Source organism: Hemitrygon akajei, chromosome 5 (genome assembly GCF_048418815.1).
Source record: "Hemitrygon akajei chromosome 5, sHemAka1.3, whole genome shotgun sequence".
Classification (NCBI taxonomy): domain Eukaryota; kingdom Metazoa; phylum Chordata; class Chondrichthyes; order Myliobatiformes; family Dasyatidae; genus Hemitrygon; species Hemitrygon akajei.
The window spans coordinates 137,202,499-137,222,711 of NC_133128.1; the positions used below are offsets into that span (position 1 = coordinate 137,202,499).

The 20,213-nt window shown below is 46.5% G+C and overlaps 1 protein-coding gene across 5 annotated transcripts in view; it reads left to right on the forward strand.

Moving 5' to 3' along the window:
- Positions 1 to 20,213, forward strand: part of col18a1a (collagen type XVIII alpha 1 chain a) — a 268,123-nt gene that overhangs the window by 240,092 nt on the left and 7,818 nt on the right. For all 5 annotated transcript variants that reach the window (XM_073046613.1, XM_073046610.1, XM_073046611.1 and 2 more), the window contains 14 exons: positions 92 to 154; positions 1,299 to 1,352; positions 3,940 to 3,975; positions 5,759 to 5,812; positions 6,586 to 6,660; positions 6,751 to 6,825; positions 7,538 to 7,586; positions 8,260 to 8,349; positions 9,836 to 9,879; positions 11,409 to 11,543; positions 13,668 to 13,839; positions 14,981 to 15,048; positions 17,852 to 17,980; positions 18,533 to 18,571. In XM_073046613.1, coding sequence (XP_072902714.1) covers positions 92 to 154; positions 1,299 to 1,352; positions 3,940 to 3,975; positions 5,759 to 5,812; positions 6,586 to 6,660; positions 6,751 to 6,825; positions 7,538 to 7,586; positions 8,260 to 8,349; positions 9,836 to 9,879; positions 11,409 to 11,543; positions 13,668 to 13,839; positions 14,981 to 15,048; positions 17,852 to 17,980; positions 18,533 to 18,571 — 1,083 coding nt within the window. The remainder of the gene's footprint in view (positions 1 to 91; positions 155 to 1,298; positions 1,353 to 3,939; positions 3,976 to 5,758; positions 5,813 to 6,585; positions 6,661 to 6,750; positions 6,826 to 7,537; positions 7,587 to 8,259; positions 8,350 to 9,835; positions 9,880 to 11,408; positions 11,544 to 13,667; positions 13,840 to 14,980; positions 15,049 to 17,851; positions 17,981 to 18,532; positions 18,572 to 20,213) is intronic.

The window sequence follows — 20,213 nt, forward strand, 5'->3', positions numbered from 1 at the left end:
ACACCAGAAGCAATTCTAACTTGTACTCAAGCGAAATATTTGTGGTTCCCCTGACTTTTAATGTTGTGACTGCAATGTTCCCGCTCCACAGGGTCCCATTGGTCCAAAAGGTGACCGTGGTGAAGCAGGTCTTCAGGGTCCTGTTGGGCCAAAGGTAAGTACCCACATGGTGTCAATCAATGAGTGAAAATAACTCTGTTCTCCCTAGGTTTAATCCTTATTATCTTAAATTTACACCACCTGGTTATTGCCCCCTCTGCCACCGGGAAGTATCTTCTCCTTAGTTACTGTGTCGGATGCTTTGTGTGGTGTTGAATGTGCAGGCCAGAGGCCTGAGTTGAGTTAGTTGATTCCAAAGTAACTGGCTGTGAGTGAGGGAGGAACGAAGACACAGCTCTTTGTTGTTACTGAGCAGTGAACATAACTGGAGGGATGTCTCCCTCTCTGTTCGTTCCTGGGTTGTATCTGGCCTCCCGACATTCCTTGCAATCCTTTCCTGAGATGATGATAGTGTCATGGAGAGACACAGCTTGGAGGCAGGTCCATGCCAACCATCTACCCACCAATTAAAACTCATTCTACATTAACCCCACCTCGTTCCCCCCACACTCCCAATCACCTGCACACTAAGGGTGATTTACAGTGACCTATTAACCCACTAACCCACACACCTTTGGGATGAGGGAGGAAATTGGAGCGCGCAGAGGAAGCACACTCGGTCACGGAGAATGTGTAAACTCCATGCGAGGTTAGGATTGAACCTGGATCGTTGACACTGTGGGGCAGCCACTCTATTTGCTGCGCTACTGCACCCCTCCCCCGCCTTTGTGGTAAAGGTGCTCCCGTGCTGTCATTGGATCGGGAGCCTGGGATTGTGATCAAATGACCTACAGGGATGGCAGTGTGTCCCAGGATACAGTATAGAAGCTTGGAAGAATGCAGGCACTTTTTAAAGCTCAATTGTAAGCCCAATATGACTGGAATACTGGAATTCAACTCCAGAGGTTGAGAGAGAAAAAAACCCAGTCATGTTCAGTTGGCAGAGCAGCCTCGATGGGGCAAATGACCAATGTCTTATGGTGAAATAACGCTGTGTGTCGACAACTCAGAAAGAAGGGGGAGGTGTTTAATGAAAGTGTAAATGTACCTCGGATGGTTTAAAGCAGTCAAGTCTCTGCACTCAGTCTCCCGTGAGAGGTAAAGGAGCCGAAGTATGTTGCTTAATGTGGGATGGGGTTTACAAAGTGTTTAGCGTCTGACCAGTTGGGACCCTGACAAGAAGTGCTCTGCCTTTTCAGGGTGAGAAAGGAGAGCCTGGCGAGATCACTGAGCTCCACAGAAGCGCTCTGAAGGTAACGCACTTCCTTTGCACTTCCTTTCCACCTGAAGGTGAGTTGGCAGATACATTGAGAAGCCGTGTCCGTGCACAGGAGCAGTGTAGTGGCCCATCTTTGCTAGAGTGTCTGCTCTACCTCAGTACGTCATCACCTTCCCTCATTTCACCCATTCAGTTGTCCCTTTCCACCCTTACATACTGACATCTCTACTGTTTATCCCAGCTTCTCTGAAGAAAGTGGGCTGTCTATTCTCTCTTGCTTCAACTAATGCTGAAGTGCTCATTTTGCACATCGTCCAAAGGGCAGGAGAAATGAGCGAATTCACCAGTGGCTGAACAAACCTGAGTGACCATCTTAGCTTTTCATTTGCGGAATCATCTTCCTTAAGTCCACCCTTCATAGCTAAAGATCTCTAGCAAGCTACTCTCACCCTCCTTGATGCACTAGCACAGCCTTTATCGTTATAGTGTGGCTACTCCCTGGGTTACCAATGTGGGGGTCACTCATGTTCGGAGACCGCTCCATTGATCCTTAGGCCCCATTCAGTGCAATTGTCAGTAAACAACAACACTAAATTTCTCTGAATTACAGAGGAATCTCTCTTGCTTGCTATCATTCCCTTTCCTAAAGCAAAGCAACATGAAAAAGAATCTCAGAAAAAATTGTTAAATCTATTTTAGCACCTTCTTCAAGGATAGGAGCCAATGAACAGGAAGGTAATACGAGGAAGTCACGATAGAGAAGTATTGGGAACAAAGTGGCAAAGATTATCTGTTGGACTCTGTATTTCTGGCTCCAACTCTTATGATTAAAGTGGGTTGGAGCCTGTTTGCTGAAAACCTATGTAACCGTCTGGTTAATGAAGGAAACGTCAGAACAAGGCAGAGACTTGTGTTGACCTGAAAAGCCTGTTGTGTGGTTTCATTGTACTTGGATGGCACACGATTAATGAAATTGGAATGGTTTACTTTGACTGGTGTACAGAATCTCCCCATCCCACTCAGCTGTCTGCTTCAGTGAGGGGGTGGCATGGTGCTGAGGTTTCAGGCCTCACTCTGTTCATCAAGGGGATAGGGCAATCGTGACTGACTGTGTACTTTCAGCAGCTGGTACAGCCACAGCTTGGAGAACAGTGTCTTCATAAAGGACTGAGTGAGGCAATTAATTTGGAAACTAGGAGAGGCATTAGTTCATGTTCAGGACACAGAATGATGGAACGGTACTTGATGGTTGTTACAAATAACCACACTATTTGACTGATGTATTGCAGTACCAGCAATTAAAGGCTTTCACTAGCATGCACAAAATCTGGGAATTAACAAACCAGGTGGGACATAAATGAAATATTAATCTCTGTTAAATCTGAGGCCTGCTCTTGGTCTGGTTCAGACATGGACCCCCAGACACAAATAGCTTCATGTTTCTGAGAATGCTCTCCGGGTGTCTAGTCTAACTCCCCACATCACAGTGAACGGGACAGAGCAAGTGAGTTCATTGGCTGATGGTTAAGTTTCTGTCAGTTGAGCTGACAGGAAAGCCAATCATGCTTATCTTTCTGAGATGGTGGAAAGCTTCTCTGATCAGCTGCCGTTTCTCCAGAGTGAAGATTGAACAGACCCAACCAGTGGTGCTTAGAGCCCAAGAGTAAAATAGCATAGAAACAGGCCTTTTGAGCCAACCTGTCCATGGTTTGTTCTCAGCTTAAAGCTTCTTCCATTTTCCTTCATCTTATTCATTAGCGATTATGTTCCATTGAGTTTTTATCCTGCTTTACTTTGGGAATGCATCAGCTTTTTTCCAGCACTAGATCACTTTGTCTCAGTTACTGTCAGAGATCCACACTCTCACTGCTCTTCACATAAACAAACTCCTTCTCCGTGCCCTGTTTGGTATTTAACATGTATTTTACCTCGAGGGTCTTTATTTTTGCTCTTCCATCTGTCCGGTCTCTCAAGATCCTTTATAATTTTAAACGACTGTTAGGACATGCTTATGCCTCGGCTCTTCAAGAGAAAAGAGTTGAATTTCTTTGTTGCACCCTGCGCAATGGAATTGAACTCAGTGCTCCCGAGCATGGTTCAGCTCAGGTTTGTTTAGCCACTGTACAGTTTAAGGTGTCCACTGCTTAGAGTCACTGGGTGTGGAAACAGGCCCTTTGGCCCACTGATTCTATTCCAACCATCAATCACCCAGTTACAGTAGTTCCACTTAATTCTCCCCACATTTCCATCAGCTTGCCTCAGAGTCTACCACACCAGGGAGTCACAGCGCCCTTCCAACCTACACGTTTATAAAATGCAGGAGCAAACGGCGTGCCCATAAGAAACCCTCGCGATCGCGGGCAGCGGGTGTCCGGATCTGCGAGGCGGCAGCTTTGCCAGCTGTGCCACTGTGCTGCCACTGTCCTTGGGGTGACGTGTAAGAGTTGTACTCCAGCCACCAGCATAAGTAATCTTCCTTAGAACAACCCTTGCTGCCCTCCACCTCCAACCCCTGCCCCATCATTCTGCCCGGGGCTTTCTTCCCGGGGGAGTGACAGAATCAGCCCTCCCCAGTTGGACAGCTTTGTATCTAAAGGTCTATAAATGTTTTTCTTTCACAGGGAGAAACTGGCGATCCTGGACCCAGGGGCCCAGAGGTAAAGTTGCATCATTAACATTACGTTGGGATTTATGCCACAACAAAATTTGTCACTGCACCGTCTACCTGGCAGCAGTTTCTGTCTCCCCAAAAATGGGGGGGGGGGGGGTGTCCCTTGCTACACTAAACTCCTGATCCTCCAAGCCTCTGCCCTCCCCGATACTCAGCCCTTCTCCCAAGAGACAACAAACTGTGCTGACGACCCCCCTGGAGTGTTTAGCTATTGAGCATTGAGTCTGTTTTAGAGAGTGTCCTCCATCAGGAAGTAGATTTTCTCTCCAGAGATTATCCCATCCTCCAATAGCCTCTATTCGTTAGTGAGTTTATACCCCAGATCACCCCTAACCCAAGGATAGAACCCCTTCTCAGGGACCAGGTACTCTGCCTACTCTCCCGCTGGCTTCCTGCCACCCTGTGTACCCCACCGTCTGATAGGAAGCTAGGTGTCAGGGCTGGATTCCAGTTTTTAAAAAATACCCGAAGGCCACATCAAATATGATTTGTTGTTCCTGTCTGTGTCTTGTGACACATCGGGTGGCAACCTTGCCACTATTTGTGTATTTTTTTTACGAGGCTGAGTTGCTAGCACGGATGGAAAGGAGCCGGCCGGATTCGAACCCAGGACCATTCGCCTCAAAGTCCGGTGCGGATACCACTACACCACCGGCCGGCTGGATCAAATATGTAGAAACACAGGTTTCCACTGTCCAGCACCCACTCCCTCACCCCCTCCCCAGGACCTGCACAACTTGTTCTGGAACAGAGAGTTGGAATACAGAGTTTGTGTCCCACTTAATGGCAAGCACAACACTTGCCAATGAGTGCTGAAGGCCCTTTGAGTGGCCTTTGGTCATTCAAGGGCTGTGGGCCTCGCTGACTAAGCCATTTAATTATTCATCCCTAATTGCCCTTGAGATAGATGGAACATTGCAGCCAAGTGTAGACCCTTCAGCCCATGATGTTGTGCTAGCGTCATGAGAAGGTGCTGCTGAACTGCCTTCTTGAACCGCTGTCGCCCATGAAGTGTGGGTAGGACCCACAATGCTTTTAGGGAGGGAGTTGAAGGACATTGACCTAACCACAGTGAAGGGATGGGGATAGGGTAACTTCCAGGTGATGGGTTACCCCATGGTTTTGCTGTCCTTGTTTGGAAGGTGTTTAAGGAACCTGGGCAACTTGCTGCAGTGTAGATGGTACAAGCTTCCACCACTGTGTGAAGGAACAGTTGTGGATGGGCTGCCCCTATCAAGCTTGCCGCCGCTGTGACGTGGAGTTCTTCAGTGTTGTTGAAGCTATGTTCATCACACTCCTCGGAGATGGCGGACAGGTTCTGAGGAGTTGGGAGCTGAGTCAGCAGCCTCCGACTTGCTGTCATGGTCACTCCATTTCAGTGAATATCTGGGTTATTGAGAGTGGGGGATTCAGAACTGTGTGCGATTTTAGGAGTTAATGGTGTATATCGGTTAACAGTACGTTCCATGTGATCGTAGATAGAAGGGAGTTCAGCCTTTGTTCCTGTTGACACCTTCATGACCGAACAGGAGTTCAGCTTGAAAGCCCAGGATCACACTCGGTGCTGGTTAATATTGGATGGATATTGGAGCCCAGCACCCATGGGTGCTGTCAGCTGACCTCCCCAATTCATGATTTAATCCACTGGGGATTCAGGGAATCGAGGGATATTGGATTAGTGCAGGAAGGTGTCAACAAAGAAGACATAGTCCTATTAAATGGTAGGGAGTGCAGCTCTTTCTTATATTTCCAATGCTGTCTGTTTGCAGGGCATCCCGGGGTATCCTGGTCGAAAAGGTGAAATTGGTTTGCCAGGACGACCGGTGAGTTCTGTCGATAGTTCTTACCATTCTTACCATTGTACAAAATTGGTCACTTAACAGGTGCTCACATTTGTCAGAATAAACAAGTAATGGGGTCCCACAGTCTCATGTCCAGCATAAATAATGTACAGACACACAGTCCTTGAACTAATTTGCCTGAACTTCCTTCACACAGCACCACTCCTAGTGCTGTTGCATACTGGGTTAACCAGGACCCCAGCAACATGGCCCACAAACCCAGTCCAGAAACTCTGCATTTCTTAGCAGGATTTTCAATCGCCCTGGATTTGTTCCAAATTATGCTAACAATAGACAACGCCCAGAATTCATCAGTAGTTCAATCCATCCTACCTGCTCTGAGAAATCTCAGCTACTCTCCACTCAAAGAACAGTGTGGTTTCCCTTGAAGCCATGTTATTTTAAAGGCTGATTCTCAAGGCACCAGTCCTTACTGAGATCTGATCTTAGGTGGAGGTTAGGGTTGAGCCACCCTCCTAGCCTCAGTGCCATTCCTGCCTGGCGGTGTTTTACCCGCTTACTACATTGGGCCGGTCACTCGGAATTCTGCACTCAGGGAGAGAAGCCTTCATCCACTTTTCCAATGTCGGAGGGAGGTTAAACCAGACCACCGGGCCTTCTGAGGCATTCTGTTCATCTCTCCTGAGGAAACCAGTTTTCCCCTCTGGGGTCCTTGCCCTCTGCCACTGTCCATCAGTGTTGGTGGCTCTCCCTTCGTTTCTGCTCGTGGTCTAACCCCCTTTTGTTTCTGGCAGGGTCGTCCCGGGATAAATGGACTGAAAGGGGAAAAGGGTGAGCAGGGAGACTTCAGCGGTGGTTATGGATTTCGGGTGAGTCTTGTCTTCGCCAGACTTCTTTATTTAACAGAACCTCTGCTTTGATCTCAGCTTCGCTCTGATCCCGTTTTCCTTCATTATCAGAGTATTCCAGGCCCTCCAGGACCCCCGGGACCTCCTGGACCACCCGGTCTACCAGCGCCAACCTTCGACAACAACGTAAGTGGATTGCACTAGCGTCTGAGGGTACAAAATGTCTATCTCACCATGATGTTTCTACCTTCAGGTCACAGCTATTGCCCAGTACTAGTTTCTGAGGCAGAAAGACCATCGGCTCATTTACCAGTGGAACAGTGAGGGAGCGTGCTCTTTGCAGTCGTGCCATCAGATCATTTGGAGAATAGACAGGGGCTTGGGAGCATTCCAGGTTCAAGGTCCTGTCTTCGTGATTCGGTGTTGACGCAAGCCTTTTGTCTATTCTCACAGAAGATCCCAGAGTATAAAGTCAAAGGGGTATTCCCCTGTGTCCTGGCTAAAAATTGTTTCCCAGACAATGGGTTCTTCGGCAGGAACCACCTTCTAGTTTGTCAAACATCTCCAAGTCATCTCTCAGCCCACCAAGGCCATGGTTTCACTCAGCCGTGTTGAGAAGGCTGTACCATTTGCTTGCCTGACCCAAACAGACATTATCACAGGGAGAAATGGTAGCTGCTCCTTACAACTGTGTGGTTGAGTGAGCAGGGCTGCCCTCTGTTTAAGCCTTGCCCTTGGCTTTGAAGGGTCAGCCTAGATTTTAGTGCTCAGACCTATAGGTGGAGAGAGGAACTGACTGCATTCTCAGAGACAAGAGTGCCACCAGTGAGCTTGGGGAAGTGGTGTGGGCTTTCAGTACATTGCAGAGTCTGACTTGTCTTACCTGTTGTTTTTGAAGGTGTTTCGTGTCGGAGCTGGCTCCTACCCAGGACTTCTTGGGTCACCAGGTAAAGACCCCACCCAGGGATCTTACTGCTCTTTTCTAATCAGTCTGTGGTTTATTCCCCAAAAACAGGCCTCCCGCTGGGATCCTTAGTTCTGCTGGAAGGAGGGAATTGAGGACAGTCCTTCCCCTTAACCTTAATGGTGCTTACATGAAATCCCTGGTTTTCCACTGGACGAGGGCTAGGAAGTAAAATGATCAAGTGTCATCAGTCTTAACCACTACCTGATTTGCTGGGTCTATTTGGCATTTTTGGTTTTAAATTCACATTTTGTAGTGTCCATGTTTCTCAATAATTGACGCCAAACTGATTAGAAGTAAATGGTCTTCCTCCTGGTCACCAAATTCAGTGACCACTCACTGCCATTCATTTGGTTTGCTTAATCACACTAATCTGCAAACCTTTTTTTAAAAAAAAGTTTCTAATTGATTCAGTAAGTTATTGTTTAACTTTCCCATTCTTGTATGGTAAGGCCAGCATTTGTGGCCCGTTCCCAAATGCCCCTCAGGAGCCAGTGCTCTCAATGGGACACTCCCATGAGCTGCAGAGTGTGGGTGTAATGTTACTGGGATAAATGATGAGCCTCAGTTCGAGCAGTGTTTCAAGCCTCAACCTGTTGTGCCAAGCAGATCTGTGCTCTTAACACTAATAACTCCAGCTCCCTCTCCTCACTCAGGTCCTAAAGGAGAGCGAGGCAGCCCCGGTCATCCAGGACCTCGAGGGGACAAGGGGGAAGCGGGCCAGCCGGGAAATCCAGGCCCACCCGGTGAGTGGAGTAGGAATTCAGGGGGAACAGTCACAAAGTTTGCTTTGGGAAGGGAATGCTTGGACAAAGATGCGGGGGAATAGCCAGAGTCCTAACACATACTGGTGGGCAGGCAGCCCCTAGGTTCGCTCATAATCCAAACTGACCATTAATTTGGAAATGATCAACAGCGTGTGGGAAATCATGAGCACAAGAGTTTCTGGATATCCAGAGTAACACACAAAATGCTGAAGGAACTCAGCAGTAAGGCAGCTTCTATGGAGAGAAACAAACATTCAATGTCTTGGCCCAAGACCCTGGTCTGTGCGTTAGAAACAGCTGTGATGTGAGAGCAAGCAGGCGTCCAGCCGACCCCGCTGACTTAGTGAGCAAGCGAGAGTTTCTGCCCGGCAGTCCCGGCTTGCCCTCCTCAATCCAGCACCCAGTTCCTGTGGCTCTGTGGGGTAGAGAGGGGGGACGGGACGCATTTGGACAGGTACATGGAAGGGAGGGACTTGGAAGGTTATGAGCTGAACGTGGACAACTGGGACTAGCTAGGAGAAGGCTGTGGTCGGCAGAGATAATTGGGCAGAAGGGCCCATTTCTGTGCTTCTGACTATGAAATACCCCGTTCCCACCCAGCGGAAGATGCCTGCAGCCTTAAAGCAACAGCAAATTCATCCCAAATGCACCTATGGTGTGTCCTTAAGTTAGGCATTTGTAACAAAGGAAGTGATTGCATGCCTTCAACATAGCAGGAGGTAATTCCGCCCTTCTGTGCTGAAGTCTGGTCTGACCCACAGATCAGTCCGATTTCTCACACTGTCCATTAACTGATTTAGCTACCGCCCTGCACTTGGAGTAGCTCTTCAGCAAATGGTTAACCACACCACACGTCTTAGGCTGAACTTGCAAACTCCGCACAGACATACCGTGGGTCAGAATCGAGCCTGGCTCACTGGAGCTGTTATGCAGCAGCTCTACGAGCAACATGATTGGTTAGCTTTGCAACCACAACCAGCCTGCTGTGATAACAGTGTGTTATCCCCACTCCTTGCCCTTTTAGAGCTTACGGTATTTTCCAGGTAAGGATGGTGTGACACTTTAAGTGGGAGGGGGAGGAGTTCCAATTCATCTGCTAATTTTGCCCTTTTAACTTTAAATTTACCCGAGTTTGGGAGGCACAATTGAAGGGACTTGGGAAGATGATCTGTTCCCTCTGGTAGATGGTGATTCAAGCACTGATTATGAAGGAGTGGCGGACAAACATTAGGAAGGATGGGAGAGACCGGGGACCATTGTACCTCTGGGCTCTGCAACCCCACAACACTTCCCCGAGAAGTGTAAGGGCCCGCGTGCAGTGAGTGGGCCGGAGTCACCGCGGCCTCCCTCCACAGTCAGGAACACGCTAAGGCAGCTGCACCTGAGGAGACCTGGGTCAACAGTTCAGCCATTTTGGTCTTCGTACCCGAATCAGTTCTCAGGTTGCTGTTCTCTTCTACTTCAGGAATCATTCCATACGATGTGTATGATGTTCACCCTGGAGGCAGGGTAAGTGCCGCAAATTTCTTAACTTGCTGACTTGATTCTCTGACTCCCTGTGGCTGCAGTGCTCGGTTGGCCAGCTGCCTCCATTGTAACCCAACCCTTTACTCCGCGCAACACACACAAAACGGTGAAGGAACTCAGCAGGTTAGGCAGCATCTATGGAAATAAATAAATAATTGATGTTTTGAGCCGAGACGCGTCATCAGGCCTGGAAAGGAAAGGGGTTGAAGCCAGAATAAGGAAGTGGGGGGGAGGGGAAGGAATGCAATCTGGCAGTTGATTGGTGAGACGAGGTGAGGGGGGTGAGGCAGTGCGGACGAAGTAAGAAACTGAGAGGTGATAGGTGGAAGAGGTAAAGGGCTGAAGAAGAAGGAATCTGATAGGAGAGGAGAGTAGACTATGGGGAAAAGGGCAGGAGGAGGGGCACCGAGAGAGTTTACGGGCAGGTGAGGAGATGGGAAGGGTAAGAGGGGAGCCAATCTGGGGAATGGAAACAGAGAGAAGAGGGAGGGGGGAGAAATTACCAGAAGCTGGAGAAATTGACATTCATGCCATCTGGTTGGAAGCTACCCAGACAGACCGTGAGGTGTTGCAACTCCAACCTGAGTGGCCATTATCGTGGCAGTAGAGGAGGCCGTGGACTGACGTGTCCGAATCAAAACGGGAAGTAGAATTAAAATGGGTTGCCATTTTAATCTTTGTTCTATGTAGAGGTGTTTACACAATGATCTTTCTAGCAGTTTCTGTATACTGTTTATAATCTGCTATCCCATTTCTAGCCTTTCATTCACAAGGGCCCCAGTCCTTCTGCTCCCCATCCCTATCACCTGGTTCCCATATTCCCTTTATATTCACCAGAACCCTGTTGCTGCTCTCCCATAAAACTTACTGAGTTCCCTGGATATTACCGCGTAACCTCTTTAGAAAAATGCTAATGGAGGCATCACGCACAGATTACTGGAGGAACTCAGCAAGTCAGGCAGCATCTATAGAAGGGAATGAACAGTTGACATTTTGGGCCAAGAACCTAGGAATCTGTTGGAGTGTTAGTTAAATAGTGCCTCATTGTCTGGAAAATCTGCCTCATTAAAGTGCTGCAATAACAGTTGTGGTATATCCATAAAGTCTCTGAAGTTGAGCATTTACCAGTGAATGTATTTACCCCTGATCTAGACTATCAGTGCTGCCAATCCTTCACTAGCCCTGGAGTAATCACTAGACATAACTTTGTGATCTATGGGGGAAAATCTCTGGGATACGCCATAGGGATGCAACAACACTTATTTGATGGAATGATTCTTTTGAGTAACAAGGAGGCTAATAGGCCCGGGAAGGTGATGTGACACCTTGGTATGTACCAATGGAGGGGGAGCACTGGGAATCGGGTGGTTACAGGCCTGTCATGTGACTTAATGCTCCAATCAGCTTTCACCGCTAACAGCTGCGAGCATATAGTCTAATTTGATTTTTTTTGTTCCTAATCCAACCTGACTCACTTTATTTTAAGGTTTTTCATTTTCTTCCTTCCACAGTTCTTACAGGGGGTGAAGGGAGAGCGAGGCAATACAGGGCTGAAGGGAGAGAAGGGAGCTCCCGGCAATGGCTATGGTTCAGGGATACCTGGTCCATCAGGACCTCCCGGGCCTCCAGGACGACCAGGGCTTCAGGTAAGAACCCTCCAGTGGATGTTCCTGTAGATCTACATGAGTGGATGAGGTGGCGGAGGTGAGGATGTAGGGAGTGTGAGCTTTGGCCATTCAGAGATTCTGTGTGATATCAGTGGGTGGGGGTTAGCACCTCAGTATTGGCCTGAAAGAGAGGACTTAGCTTGATGCAATGCGTGCTAAATACGTGGTTAATCTGTCAGTGCCCTTTGATGGGAGTTCTCAGGACAACTTAGACCAATTTCATCGACAATGTTCTAGAAACAGATGTCAATCAACCACAGACGCTGGAGATCTGGTGTAAAAGCAGAACGTTCTGGAAGCACTCAGTGGGTCAAGCAGCATCTGTGAAGGAGGAAGCAGCTTTTCAGGTGAAAGAGCCTTTTGCAGAGAGCTCATAAAGTTAATTCTCTTTCTGCTGATGATACCTGATCTACTGGTTTCTGCTCCCAGAGGAGAGAATTACAGCAAATGGTGCTATCCTGTAGGTCACCAGTTTTGTCCTCCACCAAAGCCATGGAGTGACAAACGTCAACCTGGAAATAGTCACAATCCTCTTCCATCCAGAAAGATGCCAGTTTCCCCTGGCTTATGATGTGCAACTGTTTCTACGAATGATGGCATGGTCTGGTTCACAACTCCGGAGACCCGGGTTCAGTCCCCATCTTGAGTGCAGTCCACGGCTCCCACCCTCCCCGTGACGATGTGCTCCAGTTTCCTTCCATGTACCAGAGACTTGCAGGTTGCTAGATTAACTGTCCACAGTAAAAGAGTGTAGGTGAGTGTTGGAATCTGGAGGAGGTTAATAAGAAGATGAAGAAGACGGAATGGGATTGGTAAAGGATTCAAGTAAATGGGTGGTTGTGGTCAATGTGGACAATGTTCCCATGTTGAATAATTCCAAGCTCTAGGGAAAAGCCCTAGAGGTTGAGTGAATGGATGAAATTATGGCAGAATGAATATAGAGAAAGGAAATATAAGATTATTCTCCTTAATTGAAGGTCAGATAAGAGTATTGTTTAAATGGCACGCGACCATCGAATGCCAATGTTCGGAGGGTTCTGGAGATCCTCCTGTGAGAAACATGCAGGCAAGTGGCAGGTAAAAGAAACATTATTTCAAGGGGGCACTGTAGCACAAGATTAAGGAAGTCTGTCTGCGATATTACAGGGCCTGCATTACTGCATGCAGTTTTGGTCTCCTTAAGGAAAGATAGACCTGTCGTGGAGATGGTGTAGAGAATATTCAGTGGACAGATTCCTGGGATGGAGGGTGAGGACTTTTCTCCTGGAGCATGAGGGGAGACTTGATAGAGGTATACAAAATTGTGAGGGGTATAGCTAGGGCAAGCGCAAACAGGCTTTTTCCACTGAGGTTGGGTGAGACTTGAGTAGAGGTCATAGGTTAAGGATGAAAGGTGAAAACATTTAGGGGAACCTGAGGGAAATCATCTCACTGAAAAGGTGGTGCAAGTTTGGAAGTGGTAGATTGCAACATTTGAGAGGAGTTTAGACAAGTACATTGATGGGAGTGCTATGGAGAGCTACAGTCCAGGTGTGGGTCAATGGGGATAGCCAGAATAACAGGGCAGTATGGGCTGAAGAGCATTACAGCATAGAAACAGGCTCTATGACCTTTATGATAGATTCATTCGACTGTCCTGCCATACTAAGTGTTTCGGAAACAAGGAACAGAAGCTTCATTGAAACATACACAATTCGGAGGGGGCTTGGCAGGGTGGGTGCAGTGAGGACTTTCCTGCTGCCCGGGGAATCTTAAACCAGGGAGCCATTGTCTCAGGATAAGGAATTGGCTATGAGAGAGAAATTAGGAAATGCTCCTTCGCTCAGAAGAATATAAACCTTTAGAACACTTTGTCCCACAAAGCTTGTCGTTAAACGCACTCATGGATGAGATGTCAGTAATCAGCAGGTAACAATCAGATCAGTGGCAATGTTATTAAATGGAGGAGCAGTCTCGGTGGGTTAGGAGGGTTTATCTGGCCCTCTTTTGCTTTTATTTTCTATTGAAACCAAGGCCTGAAAATGAGGAAAAATCCTGCATCTGTTACATTGTGGTATTTGTTAAACATTATTATCTGAGTAAGCGATCTATTCCATCAACCAGGGGCCAAAAGGAGACAGCATTGTTGGACCTAGAGGACTACCGGGCAACCCAGGACCCCCAGGTTACAGCTACCCAGGACCTCCAGGACCCCCAGGACCACCAGGACCACCAGGACGTCCCAGCTCATCTGTGCTACCTGTGCCTGGTGTATCATCGGGGCACCAGACAACAAGTGGGTTTCTTTCTGCTTTATTCTGATGTGCATATTACGACATAAATAGTCCTTAAATGAAATTGGGTGGATGGATATTGGAAGTTCGATTGAGTTGAGAGAGATTGTTGTTGAGGAGAGGATTTGGTTAGAACAGAGGCTTTAGTTTAGGTGGAAAAGATTTGAATAGGTTGGAGAGAGGTTGAATTTTGGGGAGAGTGCTAAGGATGGAATAGAGTTGACTTGGTTTAAGTGGAGAATGTTAGGCTGGGTTGGAGAGGGTTGGTTGGGTTAGAGAGTTAGGGTGGGTTGTAGAGGTTTGGGTTTAGTTGGATTGGAGACAGTTTGGTTGGCTTGCAGAGTATTTAATTGTTGGGGTATTGTCCCATTGGGCTGATGAAAGGTTATTTGTTGAGCTGCAGATTTGCTTAAGGGTTGGGATGCAGTGAATTAAATTGGGATAGAGAGCATTTGGTTGACTTTGGATGTATTTGATGGATGGAAATGACTTAGCTGTAATGGGAAATGTTTGGGATAGTGAGAATTTAGTTAGGATGAGGACAGCTTGGTACAGTTCAAGAGCATTTGATCCAGAGAAGCTTTGGTTGAGGTTGAAAGTATCTGGGATCAATAAGATTTGGTTGATTACGGAAAGAGTTTGATCTGGTTTTATTGACACAGAGAGGATTTGATTTGATTGTGATTGAGGGGCTGGTTGATGTGGAGATGGTTTATTAAGGTGAAGGGATTTGGGGAACATTTTGAGAGGTGGGTTCAAATAATGATGCTTACTATTGCTTCCAGGGCCATTGATCATAGCCCTCATTGTAGCATCTGCTAAAACTAGTTAAAACTGACTGAGACATACCTGGCAAATCCTCCAGTTTTATGGAGGGAAAAAGAAAGTAAGAAGAAAGGATTTCTAAACTTGTTTCCTGAATTTGATGACGAAGGTCAGATCACATATTTAGCTACTAAACAAATATTCCGACCAGTTAATGAATCTTCCCCAAACTAGCTCAAAGGATTCGTGTCCACACATGGGAGGCCATGGTTTGAAGGGCTATTCAGTTCCCATGATGTAGAATTAACATTCTCTCCTTTTGTCTCTTTCCCATCCATTAACGGTCTCTCTTTCCCCATCCCCCTCTATCACATGCAGGCGTTGTTGGCCCACCTGGTCCCCCTGGACCTCCTGGTCCCCCAGGATCATCAGCCTCACATTCTGGGGTAAGTGTGGGCTCTTGAACACTGAAGGTGGTTTAAGATCTTGTGTGATGCGCTGCAGAGGATGTGGGTGATGCTGAGGGTTCCAAAATATAAAATAACACACAATCGTTTCTGATCGCACTCTGGTGAATAAAAGACTGAATGTACTGTAGGTACATTTCTTGGAATGTATGCGGGATGGTTTTCTGAACCAACGTGTCGAGGAACCAACTAGAGAGCAGGCCATTCTAGATTGGGTATTGAGCAATGAGGAAGGGTTAGTTAGCAATCTTGTCGTGCGAGGCCCCTTGAGTAAGAGTGACCATAATATGGTGGAATTCTTCATTAAGATGGAGAGTGACATAGTTAATTCAGAAACAAGGGTTCTGAACTTAAAGAAGGGTAACTTTGAAGGTATGAGACGTGAATTAGCTAAGATAGACTGGCAAATGATACTTAAAGGGTTGACGGTGAATATGCAATGGCAAGCATTTAAAGATCGCATGGATGAACTACAATTGTTTTTCCCAGTTTGGCAAAAGAATAAACTAGGGAAGGTAGTGCACCCGTAGCTGACAAGGGAAATTGGGGATAGTATCAAGTCCAAAGAAGAAACATATAAATTAGCAAATAAAAGCGGCACACCTGAGGACTGGGAGAAATTCAGAGACTGGCAGTGGAGGACAAAGAGCTTAATTAGGAAAGGGAAAAAAGATTATGAGAGAAAGCTGGCAGGGAACATAAAAACTGACCGTAAAAGCTTTTATAGATACGTGAAAAGAAAAAGATTGGTCAAGACAAATGTAGGTCCTTTACAGTCAGAAACAGGTGAATTGATCATAGGGAACAAAGACATGGCAGACCAATTGAATAACTACTTTGGTTTTGTCTTCACTAAGGAGGACATAAATAATCTTCCGGAAATAGTAATGGAACGGGGGTCTAGTGCAATGGAGGAACTGAGGGAAATACATGTTAGTAGGGAAGTGGTGTTAGGTAAATTGAAGGGATTAAAGGCAGATAAATCCCCAGGGCCAGATGGTCTGCATCCCAGAGTGCTTAAGGAAGTAGCCCAAGAAATAGTGGATGCATTAGTGATAATTTTTCAAAACTCCTTAGATTCTGGATTGGTTCCTGAGGATTGGAGGGTGGCTAATGTAACCCCACTTTTTAAAAAAGGAGGGAGAGAGAAACCAAGGAATTATAGACCGGTTAGTCTGACATCGGTGGTGGGGAAAATGCTAGAGTCGGTTATCAAAGATGTGATAACAGCACATTTGGAAAGAGGTGAAATCATCGGACAAAGTCAGCATGGATTTGTGAAAGGAAAATCATGTCTGACGAATCTTATAGAATTTTTTGAAGATGTAACTAGTAGAGTGGATAGGGAAGAGCCAGTGGATGTGGTATATTTAGATTTTCAAAAGGCTTTTGACAAGGTCCCACACAGGAGATTAGTGTGCAAACTTAAAGCACACGGTATTGGGGGCATGGTATTGATGTGGATAGAGAATTGGTTGGCAGACAGGAAGCAAAGAGTGGGAGTAAACGGGACCTTTTCAGAATGGCAGGCAGTGACTAGTGGGGTACCGCAAGGCTCAGTGCTGGGACCCCAGTTGTTTACAATATATATTAATGATTTAGACGAGGGAATTAAATGCAGCATCTCCAAGTTTGCGGATGACACGAAGCTGGGCGGCGGTGTTAGCTGTGAGGAGGATGCTAAGAGGATGCAGGGTGACTTGGATAGGTTAAGTGAGTGGGCAAATTCATGACAGATGCAGTTTAATGTGGATAAATGTGAGGTTATCCACTTTGGTTGCAAGAACAGGAAAACAGATTATTATCTGAACGGTGGCCGATTAGGAAAAGGGGAGATGCAACGAGACCTGGTTGTCATTGTACACCAGTCATTGAAGGTGGGCATGCAGGTACAGCAGGTGGTGAAAAAGGCAAATGGTATGTTGGCATTCATAGCAAAAGGATTTGAGTACAGGAGCAGGGAGATTCTACTACAGTTGTACAAGGCCTTGGTGAGACCGCACCTAGAATATTGTGTGCAGTTTTGGTCCCCTAATCTGAGGAAAGACATTCTTGCCATAGAGGAAGTACAGAGAAGGTTCACCAGATTGATTCCTGGGATGGCAGGACTTTCATATGAAGAAAGACTGGATCGACTAGGCTTATACTTACTGGAATTTAGAAGATTGAGGGGGGATCTTATTGAAACATGAGGAATTCTAAAGGCATTGGACAGGCTAGATGCAGGAAGATTGTTTTTGATGTTGGAGAAGTCCAGAACGAGGGGTCACAGTTTAAGGATAAAGGGGAAGCCTTTTAGGACCGAGATGAGGGAAAACTTCTTCACACGGAGAGTGGTGAATCTGTGGAATTCTCTGCCACAGGAAGCAGTTGAGGCCGGTTCATTGGCTATATTTAAGAGGAAGTTAAATATGGCCCTTGTGGCTAAAGGGATCGGGGGTATGGAGAGAAAGCAGGTACAGGGTTCTGAGTTGGATGATCAGCCATGATCATACTGAATGATACAGGCTCGAAGGGCCGAATGGCCTACTACTGCACCTATTTTCTATGTTTCTATGTTAAGAGGAGAACTATAGAAAGAAAAATCCATCAATAAGAGTATCTTCTATTGGCAGGGCTGAAGAGTAGGTCAGGATTTGGACTCCCAGTTAAAGGGCCAGTGGGTGATAGACTGCAACCTTTTGCATCCTGGTTATATCAAAGCAAAATGGATAGCCCTTAACAAGTCCAATAATTCTTGAGCTGTGTAAACAGTCTCATTGACATTATCAATATCATCTAGGTTACAGTGCTGCAGACCTACCAAACCATGCTCAGCATCTCTCGGAGTCTACACGAGGGAACACTGGCTTACATCTTAGAACGCGGGGAGCTGTACATCCGAGTGAGGGAAGGTTGGCGCCAGGTTTACGTAAGTGCTTCTTCACGTTCATGGTTGCTTCAGATCCTGGTCCGACGGGCGAGAAGATACTTACTCAATCCTTTCAGCTTCACGCTGCCCAGATTTGATGTGGTCTTTTGGTCTCACAATCTGTCTCACCATGGCTTTGCAGCTAATTGCCTGCCTGCATCACTGTAACACTGCCCTGTGTCCTGCTTTGCTTTTCTCTTCAACTGCCTCGATGCAGTAATGTGATGAAATTATCTGTATGGATGGTGTGTAAGAGAAAGTTTTTCACTGTACCTTGCATAATAATAAAGCAGTTTACTAATTTACACATCCACATAGAACGTGTACAAGTTTCGACATATACACATTAATGTATGTAGATGTATACACAAAGCCATGTCTTCACACTCATGTTCAAACACTAATGTATTTAATGCAAAAGCAATACATATTTGTGACACTTGTACCAACATTTGTGTGCTCGTAGATACACGCATTTCCCAGTGCTGTGTACATACTGCAGGCAGGCCTTGAACAAAACTGGTTACGTATCATCATTTTATTCCCTTACAGCTTGGCGAGTATGTGCCTTACCTTGGAGGCGGAATTGTTGTGAGTACCGTTCTGCTCCTGTGATTTGTATACTTTCCACTTCGGTCTTTATTTCTATATATATGCATACGCACAGTGGTTTGTTATTTTATATATTTTTGTCCTTTTGATTTTTAAAAAGCCGCATAACCTGTTTGAACTCGGGCACTGAGCTGGCAACTTGTTTTATTGATGTCGGTTAAGGGATAAATATTGAACAGGCCACAAAGGAAAACCCCTCTGCTTTTCTTTGTAGTAGTGCCCTGGGAGCTTTTCCATCCACCCTTCGTGACCAGAGAGGGGTGCTGGTTTGGTCCCTGACAGTGTGGCACTCCCTCACATCTGCACTCCCACCTCCCTGTGTCCACACCCAGGAGACTCAGTGCGGGAGTGCTAGTCACCAAGCCGTAGAGTCATAGAGGTACAGCACAGGAATATGCCCTTTGGCCCATCTAGTCCATGCCAAAACCATTTACGCTGCCTACTCCATCGACCATAGCCCTCCATATCTCTTAACCATTTAAGTCAAGCCCACATACTCCACTTCTACTGACAGCTCATTCCTCACTCTCACAACCCTCTGAGTGAAGAAGTTTCCCCTCATGCTCCCCATAAACCTCACCTTTCACCCTTAACCCATGATCTCTGGTTGTCGTCCCACCCAACCTCGGTTGACAAAGTCCGCTGGCATTTGCCCTATCTATACCCCTTATAATTTTGTATATCTCCATCAAATCTCCTCAATCTTCTACATTCTAGGGAATAAAGTCCTAACCTATTCAATCTTTCCTTACAACTCAGGTCCTCCAGACCTGGCAACATCCTTGTAAATTTTCTTTGTACTCTTTCAACCTTGTTTCCATCTTTCCTGTAGGTAGGTGATCAAAACTGCACACAATACTCCAGACTAGGCCTCACCGATGTCTAATACAACTCTAACATAACATCCAGTCTCCAGTACTGAATACATTAATTTGCGAAGGCCAACATGTCAAAAACTTTCTTTATCACCTATTTACCTGTGACGCCACTTTCAAGGAACTGTGGACCTGTGTTCCCAGATCCCTCTGTTCTACCACACTCCTCAGTGTCCTATCGTTCACAGTGTAAGACCTGCCCTGGTTGGTCCTACCAAAGTGCAAAACCTCACAGTTGTCTGCATTAAATTCCATCTGCCATTTTCCCAGCTGATGCAGATCCCTTTGCAAGCCATGATAACTGTCCACTACACCCCCAGTCTTGGTGTCATCCACAAATTTGCTGATCCAGTTAACCACATTATCATCCAGATCATTGATATAGATGACAAACAACAACAGAACCAGCACTGATCCCTGAGGCACACCAGTAGTCACACACCTTCAGTCAGGGAGGCAACCATCTACTACCACTCTCTGGCTTCTCCCACAAAGCCAACATCTAATCCAATTTACTACCCCATCCTGAATGCCAAGCGACTGAAACTTCTTGACCAGCCTCCCATGCAGGACCTTGTCAAATGCCTTCCTAAAGTCCATGTAGACAACATCCACTGTCTTGCCTTCATCCACTATCCTGGTAACTTCCTTGAAAACTCTATAAGATTGGTTAGACATGACCTACCACACGTGTGAAGCCATGCTGACTATCCTTCATCAGTCCATGTCTATCCAAATACTTATAT